The sequence below is a fragment of the Pelodiscus sinensis genome, chromosome 12 (assembly GCF_052426305.1).
Source record: "Pelodiscus sinensis isolate ZL-2025 chromosome 12, ASM5242630v1, whole genome shotgun sequence".
NCBI classification, from domain to species: domain Eukaryota; kingdom Metazoa; phylum Chordata; order Testudines; family Trionychidae; genus Pelodiscus; species Pelodiscus sinensis.
Window position 1 is genome coordinate 6,802,297 of NC_143063.1, and position 10,672 is coordinate 6,812,968.

Genomic DNA, 10,672 nt, shown 5'->3' on the forward strand with positions numbered 1-10,672 from the left:
CAGTGAGCACTGTGGGTGTTCTGCACCTCGCGGGATCAAGCCCCTGGTGCCTGGGTATTAAATGGGCCAGGATGACGTGAGCATAAAATGTTTGTGCGTGTGCTGCCCTGACTTCCTAGTGACCTGGGGGCAATTCAGGTGGCTTTGTCTACACTTTGGCCCTGGTCTCTCCAAGCTGCCAGACTCTGGTTGCAGCAGGGAGCATTCACACTCCATGATTGTGGGGTTCCCCCCAAATTTGATAAAAGTATATTTCTTATTTCCCCCACCCTTTCCCCCACACACCTCCAAGGTGCACTAGCTCAGAGGGTCTCAATCTGACCAGACCATGGTTCCCCTTTCAGGACACTCTCGTTGGCCGTGTGGACTCACTCAAAACTACGTGCTTTCGAAACTCCCCCCGTGTCACAGTGCGCTGCGACTGAACCAGCGCTGACTTCTCAGCGTTACTGCCAAAATAAACCAGGGGGAATAGAAATGTTGCGCTTCCCTTCCAGTGGCTAGTGCGCAGTACAAACAAGTCATTTTCTAGATTAAAGGGAAGCGTGTCCTGACTTTGCTAGTACTCTGGTTGGAACTTGTAAAACTCGGCAAACAGAGTCGATGTTCCCCCTAGCAGATCTGTGTACCCCCAGGAGCTCACATGCCCTGGGTTGGGAGCCACTGCATTAGCCAATCGACAGCCTTTCTGTTGGTGGTGAGCGAGGGGTTGAGCGGGAATGGCTTTGAGTTGGCTCTCACGTCCCTCTTCGGGTTAATTCCTGCCGGAGCAGCAATGTAGCGGCAGCCTGGGAGGGGCACACGGGTGGGGTGTTTTGAACAGAATTAGAGTCTTTTGGGTTTTTCTTTTAGAAGCAGTTTGATGGCTCAGTGTTGGGGAAAGGGCAGTTGACAATGAGCCGCTGAGTTGGACCCTCGTGGCGTTTGCTCCCTGCTGTAGCATCAGGACCGGCTGTCACTGGGTGAAATTCACCCCGTGCACACAGGGTCCCAGAGGTTGAGCTGCAGCCTGAGCACGGGCAGCTACAGTGGCACTGCCCTGCGAGAGCGGGGGATGGGCAATCATTTTTGATGGGGGGGGGGATCAAAATTTGGAACATGGTCGAGGGCCACATTCTTCCATGATATGGAGGACGTGCGGGGTCTGGGATGGACATTGGGTTCAGAAGGGAGCCTGGGGTAAGAGATTATGGTGGAGGGAGTGTGGGGTCTGGGAGGGAGTTGGGATGACCTGGGGCAAGGGACTGGGATGTGGGAGGGGTACAGGGGTTTGGGATGTAGCCTAGGGAAGGAGGGGATTGTGTCCTGGGACAGGGGATTGGAGTGCAGGGGTTTGGGTTGTGTCCTGGGACAGGGGATTGGAGTGCAGGGGTTTGGGTTGTGTCCTGGGACAGGAGATTTGGGGTGCAGGGGTTGGGATGTAACCTAGGGCAGGAGGGGGTTGTGTCCTGGGACAGGGGATTGGGGTGCAGGGCTTTGGGTTGTGACCAAGGGCAGGGGATTAGGGTGCAGGTTCTGGGAAGGTGTAGGGATTCAAGAGGGAGACAGAGGTTTTGGCTTATATGGAGTAGGGGGCAGGAGTGGAAGGCAGAGGGTTGGGGGAGGGGAAGGGCTGGGGTACCGGGGCAGGCTTTGGCTGGGAGACTTACGTAGGTGACTCCTGGCCAGCAGCTCAGTCTCCCTGCCCGCCCCGCCCTGCCCCAGTCGCAAGGACAATGTGAGTCTGTGAATAAGAGCTGGGCGGAGGGGGGAGGAAGTAGTGCTTTGCACACTGTTCTTCAAACTGACAGCTCCCATTGGCCAAAAATTGGCCAATGGGATTGTGCTGGGTCAGGACCAGCGCATGAAGCTCTCCCCTCTTGCCTCAGGCTCACAGCTGAAAAAGCCCCCCACAATTGCCCCCTGGGGCTGAAGCACACAATCTACTTGCCTGGGGATCAGCAGCCCCCACCCAAAAAGGTTCCCCGCCCCTCAGCTAGGAGCAGCGCCTGCAATCTCCCTGTGGCATTCCCCACTGGCGACGGCTGGGGATGTGTCAGGTCAGCCCTTCCCTCTCCCCACTTTGTCGGGGAGGGCAGGAGCTGGGAGAAGCCTGGCACCCGGGACCAATCCCCCAGTGCCACGTCTGATCTCACTCCGCTCTGTCTCCCCAGCAATACTTCATCCTCCTGATCATCACAGACGGCGTCATCAGTGACATGGACGAGACGAGGCACGCCGTGGTGCAGGCCTCCAAGCTGCCCATGTCCATCATCATCGTGGGGGTGGGCAACGCAGACTTTGCGGCCATGGAGTTCCTGGACGGGGATAACCGCGTGCTCCGCTCCTACACCGGCGAGGAAGCCACGCGGGACATCGTGCAGTTTGTGCCCTTCCGCGAGTTCCGCAGCGTAAGTGCAGGAGGCGCTGCCGTGCCTGCCGGACCTGATCTGCTTCAGCCAGAGCCACAAGGGCCTTGCTACTTCCCCAGCTCCGGGGAGGGGACAGGGTTTAGTGATGTCCAGCATTCGCCGCACTTGACCTGTGCGAGTTGGCTGGTAGCGCTCCCAGCTCAGAGTCAGAGGCTTGTATGTTCAAGCCCTTCCTGCTAGAGGGGGACCGAGTCCTCCCGAGGTGTGTCGCTGCAGATACCACCAGGGAATGTCCCCGGCATTTTCCAGCCTGCCAGCAAAGTGAAAGGGCAGATCTGGGCAGCAGGGTGTGGCACTTCTGTTGCCTCTTGCATCTGTTCTGCAGGCTAGAGCAGAGTGTGTCACGCTGCCCAGCCTCACGCAGCAGGTTAGTGGCAGAGCTGGGGCTATAGCACAGAATCCCCGGCCTAGTCCATCACCACTAGGCAATCCTGCCGCCTCTGCACTGAAATTTTTCAGACGCCAGAGGAGTTAGGGTGAAGGTGGCTGTGTAAGTAGCAATCCCCTCCACGAGGCCCAGTGCCCGCTCCCCTTCTCCCGTCAGAGCAGCTGCTGCTGCCCAAGGCTGTGAGCGAGCTATTGAGTGTGCAATGCCTCCACAGTCGCTGCAGGGTGACCTCTGACTCAACACTCAAAGTGCTCTAGGACCAGGAGAAAGAGGCGGGAGACCAAGGCACATTCCTGAATGAATCAGCCCCGCTGGCCTCCATTGTAGCGTGCGTGGGCGTAATCTGAAGCCACCATGGCAACCGTTACTTTCTCTACCAGCACCTGGGCTTGCAAGGAAAACCTGGTAACCATACGTGGGCCTGCACCCCCCCTTCCGGTAATTGCACATTGGCCTTCGCACCAGTCCGGTGACCCGCTGGGACAGCTGCTGGGCACGCGTGAATCATTTGGCCTCTTTGTTCTTTTTGTTTTTTATTCAGGCACCTAAAGAAACTTTGGCCAAAGCAGTGTTGGCAGAGCTCCCCCAGCAAGTTGTTCAGTATTTCAAGCATCAAAATCTGCCTCCCCTCAGCTCGGAGCCAGCGTAGCGCTGAGAGCGTCGGTGTCGTCTGCATGTTGCTGGGCCCCTCGATGTCCGGAGGGTGCATGTCTCACATGCTTTTAAACCTTTGTACTCGTTTAATTTAACAATTGTATTTTATTAACTCTCCCAACGCATCCCGGAGAAGCAGCTGCATTGGCCTTGTACATTCCTGGGCCAGGGTAACAGTCGTGGGCTGAGCGGAGACTTCTCCTGCCGGCCACTTTTCAGTATTGAAGGTACTTTGTATAATTTTAATGTAACCGGATAACAATTTTTACAGATCAACACTTGCCTTTTTCCAAACAACAAAATGCTTAATATGATGTCACCCATCCTGTGTATAGATCATGTATCTGTGTGGTGCCCATAACCTTCTCATGCTCCGGTCATTTTTATACTGTGTACATGTTATATTTGTTATACTCAGGTTAATAAAGAAACTCAGATATTTAAACGACTGCTGTGTGGGTCCAATGCAGAAGGGCATCCTCGCTGCCTGCATTTAATGCTTCCTGCCTTGCTCTGTCGGGGCAACTGTGAACACCTTAAACCCCTCCCTTGGCAAGAATGTTCCCTGGCTGAGTCCCACCCTTGTCTGTGTCTTACATTTTTGATGGGCGGGAGAGATCTGATTCTGCAAAGACCATAAGCAAGTGCTTAAAGTCACTTTGATTTCAGCGGCTGTGAAGCACGTGATTGCAGTGAAGCGCAAGCGCGGAAGTGTTTGCTCAGCGTGGCTGGACTTATGCTTATGGAGGCCCCATCTTTCATTTGCACCGCACCTAGCACTGTCGGGTTCCTGACTAGAATAATAAGAGTGATAGTGGCTAAGCACCTGGCAGTCAGTGAATGCACTCTTGCAATGTAAGGCAGCATCGTAAAGAGGGGAAACTGTGGCACAGAAAGGTGACTTGCCTCAAGCTCACCCAGTGAGTCTGTGGAAGAGCTAGGAAGCTGCCCCTAGATCGCCTGAGTCTCAGTCTAGTGCTTCTAATAATATATCTAGGCTATATCTAGATTGCATCCCTTTTTCGTAAAAGGGATGCAAATTAGACGAATCACAATTGCTAATGAAGCGGGGATTTAAATCTCCCCTGCTTCATTAGCATAAAAATGGCTGCCGCTTTTTTTCAGCACGGAGCTTTGCTGGAAATAAGCGCCAGTGTAGACGCGGATCTTTCGGAAAATAAAGCCTTTTCCAAAAGATCCCTTATCCCTCTTAAAATAAGAGATAAGGGATCTTTGGGAAAAGGCTTTATTTTCCAAAAGATCCCCATCTAGACTGGCGCTTTTTTCCGGCACAGCTCCGTGCTGAAAAAAGTGGCAGCCATTTTTATACTAATGAAGCGGGGGAGATTTAAATCCCCACTTCATTAGCAATTGCGATACGTCTAATTTGCATCCCTTTTACGAAAAAGGGATGCAAATTAGACGTAGCCCTAGATCTTTATATACACACCCAAACCAGTTACACCAAAACATCCATCACGCAGTCATACTGGCTTTATTCCTAGCATGGGTCAGGATGCTCGTGTTACCCATGGTGACTGTGGTGGTGCCTTTCCTAACGAGCTGTTCTCGTACCACCCTTGCATAATATGTCAGTGCAGAAACACACACAAGGCACAAGGCCATATGCACAATCAGCCGTGTTAGTGGTCAGTTACAACTGTCCTGCTCACAGAATCTGGCACAATTTTGGCCTGTAGAGACTCCAATGCAGTTGCTAATACACAAAAAGGAAGGATTCTAGCTTGATTCTGGGCTCCCAGTCAAGCTGGCAGGTTTGCCACTCGGGGAAATGTGCTGGTGCATCTTTGTCCTGAAATCACTGACACCCATCGAACAGGCAACGCCCACCCAGCAGCGCTGTGCTCTTGAATTCAGTTAGGGTCAAAGTGTGACTAGACAGGTTGCGAGTCAGGAGCTGGCTTCAGCCAGAGAGATCGTCACCCCCTCATTCGGGGAGCCCCTACCGTACCCCTGAAAACTGGGCCAACGTCACCATCTGCAATCAGTAGAGTTATGGGGCTGAACTGGGCCTGGATGGGCCCTTTATCTCTTTTTTCCAATTCGGCTGTGCCTATGCCTCTTCCCGCATGTACTATTGAGGGTCCTATAAGGCACGTGCTACCCACCCACGCACTCTCCTCCTCCTCTTCCCTGCCTGGGATCCTGAAGTGTTGGGGTCTATGATACATCTTGGAGGGGGAGAATAAGGAGACTGGAGGATCCCGCTGTTCAGACCATGCTGCCTTATTGAATGTGGCAGATGAATGAAGCATTAGTCACTTCAGATTGAATAAACAAGTTGGAGATGGTTGCAGGCTAATTTAGAACATGTGCGCTGACTCCTTTGCTGCCAACGACAGTGAAGGCAGGGAGTACGTTCCTCCTCTCTGTGGCTGCTCTCTGAGTAACGGGGTGCGAGTATAAAGCTCACATACGTGCCAGATTCAGAGCAGGGAGAAGAGAGGACCACATTACTGACTCAGCTCAGCCTTTACCCAAATCCCTTTGAAAATGACAGACACAGCCCGCGTTGCTAGCTTTTCTCCACTCCAGCCCAACTCAGCCCCTCCTGTTTCTCTAGTGAAGACCTTGGGAGTGCGTGATGCCTACAGACAGGACTAAGCCTAGAGCAACGAAGAGGCGCATGCAGCCTTTAAACTGCAATCCCCAGCCTGACAGGTGTTTTGGGAACTACATGGACTCTAAAAGCGTGTCATGACCATGACCATGTTTTTTCAAGCCTGTAAAAATCACACATTTGGTATGGCAACATAACCCTATTACAGACACTGCAGAATAACCTTAACTCTGGCTGAAGTTCCTATTTGTTCTGCAAGCATTTTAGTTAAAATTATGTATAAAACACTTTGCAAAAAGAGACAAATTACAGATACGCAATCTGACACACTGATCAACCTCAAACACAAGCCAGCAGCCATACATCGGCAACTGGGCACTTTGCCAATAACACTGACATTTAGTCTCAAACAACAGCAGCAAGCACTTAGCTACATTAGCCTGTCTGAATGGACAAATAACCTTTCCCAGTCAGCAGCATCCTTTACAAGAAAAGCAAGAAGAAAAACTTTTTACAGAAATCCCAACCTGAGCGAGAGGGAATGGGGTTTGTGTGTGTGTGGGTGGGGAGGGGGGTGGGTGTTGAGGTGCTCGTATACTTGATAAGAATGTGTGAATTTCACAGGCAGCGGTATGATTGATCAGCCTTTAAACTACACAGTTTCTGGCTTTAAAGCTCTGGTTTGGCTTTTTCCCCTTGAATAGTGCAGTAGGTTACTACGTTGTCACACAGAACCTTTAGGATTCACTAGGGAGCTCCTACAGGAGATGGTTTTTCTTGATTTATGCCTAGAGGAAACTTAGATGTTACGGCTTGGCACTTTATACATAATAATAAAGGTACAGCTGTAAGCCCATTCTGTTCACAATAGTCCTGGCCTAGCACTTAAGCTTTGAGCCATCCCGGATCAGAGATAACACTCCCCAGCTGTGTCTAGACTGGCAAATTTTTCCGGAAAATCAGCAGCTTTTCCAGAAAAACTTGCCAGCTGTCTACACTGTCCGCTTGAATTTCCGGAAAAGGACTGACGATCTCATGTAAAATCATCAGTGATTTTCTGGAAAAACTATGCTGCTCCCATTCGGGCAAAAGTCTTTTTCCGAAAGACTTTTGCCCAAAAGGGCCAGCGTAGACAGCATAGTACTATTTTCCGCAAAAAAGCCCCGGTCGCGAAAGAGGCGATCGGGGCTTTTTTGCGGAAAACCGTGTCTAGATTGCCACGGACGCTTTTCCGCAAAAAGCATCCTGCCAATCTAGACGCGCTTTTCCAAAAATGCTTTTAATGGAACAATTTTTCCATTAAAAGCATTTCCGGAAAATCGTGCCAGTGTAGATGTAGCCCCCGTGTCAGGGTGAGCCTTGCATAGTCCAACTGCACTTCCCTCTACTTTGGCACAGGAGGGCGTGGCCAAAGGAAAGGGGGCTTGGTGGGGCTGTCTCTAGGCCATGTGTTGCCTGACAAATTGGCCCCATTTTCAGAGCTCCTGCAGTGCAAGCAATTGGGCAGCATTAGCAAAGTACTCCAGTGAGCTGTGCTAGGTGCCCGCAACCCTCCCACTCCAGCCAGCTCATGCCTGGCACACGGTAGCTGCTCCTCAGGCTCAAGCCCACAATGGGTCTAACTGCGTGATGGGATTTCACTTTGCACTTGCTGGATGCTTTTGGCAGCCGCTGCCCGAGGCATTAGCCAGCTGGCTGTAGAAATGAGCTTGTTCATTTTTATTTAAAAACTTGCATGCAGCTCTCTAGTGACGAATGAGATCAGTTTCACAGATTGGCTCTTAATTAGTCTGCATGCATGGGAAGCATTGCACTTGCTTGTGAGTTACGCCTTGGCCTGAGGCTGGGAAGAAAGTTTGGGGTTTCCTTGTCTCTGTGGTTATTATCTATTGGGAATTTCTAAGTAAGGAAAGAGCTGTGCTTGTTCAGAAACATTGGAATTGGCTGCATCCAGCTCCTCAGAACCACATTCTCTCAGTTTGCTTGAGCTGCTGATCCAAAGAATAATGTCTTCAGTCAGTACTAATAACCGATCTGTTCTGCCGTTCGGTCGATCTTTAAAGGATGTAAATCTAGATAAAGTTTTACAACGTATTAGAATCATTGACAAGTAATTCTCATATCAACCTCTATTAGAGTTTCACTTGTATTGGAAGCTGCCCGTGTCTCCTTGCTGCCCCCAGGGGTAAATACAGTAACATGCTTGAATGAACATTGTTTCTAGCTTGCCTAGTGATCTCTCAACTTCACCTGCTTTGTTGCCAGCTCTTCCGCGGACTCTCTGGAATGCTGCCATGTTAATGCAAAAGTGCCACTCAACTCTGTTCATCATAGGTACTTTGTTAGCATATTCTATTGGCTACCCTGTGAGGTAAAAAAAAATCAGAGCAGTTTTAAATGCAGCTCTTAAGTGCAGATCAGGGCAAGCGCCACAATCCCTCTATGTTATACTGGTCTTTACAAAAGATAGCTCTTCTGAAACATTCAGCTCTTAGCCTCCACACTTTGGAAAGGAGTGAAAGAGGTGTCCCCGGGGCTCTAAATCAGGACTTTGGGTGTTCAACTTCCAGGCTGAAATCTTACAGTTCGGACTCAGTTTGTTCTTACAAACGTAATGGTGTGTGCTGACGGCGTGCCTCGCCTCTGGCAGGAGGTCTTCACCTCTCAGTCTTAAACTGAACATGGACAAATGCTTGAGTTTACGGCTACAGAGTCTTTTGAGAGGTTAGTCACAGACTCTGTAAAATTATGGCAATGAGAAACCAGCCTTTAAAAATAAATGCAGCTACTCAATTATTGGACAAACTGGGATTACAAACGGAAGACTGAACTCAAGGCCATGCATGTCTATTTCAGTTCTGCCTCCACCCTGAAGAGCGCTGTCAGATTATTTTCTGCATGTTCTAATTTACTCTCCCCCTCCCTCAGTATTTGTAGACTCTTCCCCCAGCAAATCACTGGATGAGACTTGCATTTAAGAACACACAGCTCTCCCCTTCCCAGTAAATAACCTTCTCCTCCTAGAAAGTACTTACACAGCTTCTTAAGATCATCCCCCTCAGAGGCTCTATAAAGTTTTTCACAGTGAGCGGACCGCTGCGTCAACTTGCAGTCGGAGGTGAAGCATCACCATTCAGAAAGCAAGCCCAGCACATCTGGAGTTAGGCCTGTGCACAGATCAGGCTAACTGTGCTGAATAGGGAGGCTTCGGGGGTAGCCGAGTTAGTCTGTACAGGATAAACTTAAACAACAAATAGTCTGGCAGCATTTTATAGACTAACAAAACATGTCGATGGGATCATGAGTTTTTGTGGGCACAGCCACTTCTTCAGATGACAGGAGTTATGAGTTTAGGATGTGCAGACCCAAAATAAATAGGGGAGAAGGGAGAGGTGAAGGAAAAAAGAGGAAGGAGGTGGGAAACAAGGAGCAGAGGGTTTGAAAATATCAAAGGGAAAAACAGGTATGCAGAACTGCTAATCTATAAGCATCTAAAGAGTGGATAGTTAAAAGAAGCAGGTAAGGATCATAGGATAGCAATTAGATCTACACAAAGAGCTGTTGGCACCTTCATTGAATGTTAGGTTGATAATGTCCTAGCCATCCGTTATCTCGATTGAGGTCATATCTCGGCCTCATACATCTTGTGTAGATGCAGGGTAGCTATTTTGGGATAACTCCGATATCCCAAATAGCTGTGCAGTGTAAACATACCCTTAGGCAACTTCTCTTTCCCTTAGGCTATGTCTAGACTACAAAGAAAAGGTTTGCAATTTATGTATCTTTTTCTGTTTTCTTTCTGTATGGCTCCAAATTTTTGAAAATCCTGTTTTTTCGAGCCATCCCTTCTTCCTCATAAAACGAGGTTTACAGGGATGGCAAAAGAGCGCGTCCACTTTTTCGGGAATTTTTCTGAAAAAGTGGATGCGTTCTTTGGACGCAGAATTGCTTTTCCGGGATACCTCCGGTATGCTGGAAAAGCACTGCAGTCTAGATGGAGCCTTAGTAGCCGAGTATGTTCGTGTTAGGATTGAAATCAGTAACTGCAGTGAACAAGCAAAAGCTGAGTGCTGCCCAGATGAAGTCCCTGTAGAACTCAGCCCACACGAGTACCTGAGTTGCCTCTTGGGGTGTGGTGTAGCTACCCCCCACGAGACGCGCTCCTCTCAATTCAGGTAGCCTCTTTACTAAGTTTGGCAGCAGAGCCAGGTGGAGATCAAAGTTTTAGCAGTGCTGAATCTCTCCCCTTATTTGCCTGGCAGAGGCAAGACTTGTAGCTATTTCACAGCATCCTCCTTCTCTTGGAGGGAAGCTGCTAGTCACCCCACTTCCGAATATCCCAGATTGGTATTGAGGATCCACTGTCAGAAAACATTCGAGCCACAGCCCTGAGCAACCAAGGGATTCCAACTACTGAAGTTTGGCTTCTGATCCAGACAGTGCCAAGCCCTGAGTCATCCTTTGTCTGAGAAATACCAGTAAGAGCATACAAGTGGTTTGTCTACCGCCTGAACTCCTCCACCCCCAGTCTGTTTAAGCTTTGCAGAACAGCACTCGTCTGCACTCAGAGGTAAGCCTCATCTTCTCACTGACTGGGGCAGAAGTTTGAAAAGCTGAACAATTTGTGTTTTGGTAAAA

General features: G+C 49.7%; 1 protein-coding gene across 5 annotated transcripts in view; it reads left to right on the plus strand.

Moving 5' to 3' along the window:
- CPNE2 (copine 2) overlaps positions 1 to 3,901 on the plus strand; it is a 162,839-nt gene extending 158,938 nt beyond the window's left edge. For all 5 annotated transcript variants that reach the window (XM_075940373.2, XM_075940372.2, XM_006121032.5 and 2 more), the window contains 2 exons: positions 2,154 to 2,390; positions 3,341 to 3,901. In XM_075940373.2, coding sequence (XP_075796488.1) covers positions 2,154 to 2,390; positions 3,341 to 3,448 — 345 coding nt within the window. In that variant the 3' untranslated portion in view covers positions 3,449 to 3,901. The remainder of the gene's footprint in view (positions 1 to 2,153; positions 2,391 to 3,340) is intronic.
- Positions 3,902 to 10,672: the final 6,771 nt, after the last annotated feature.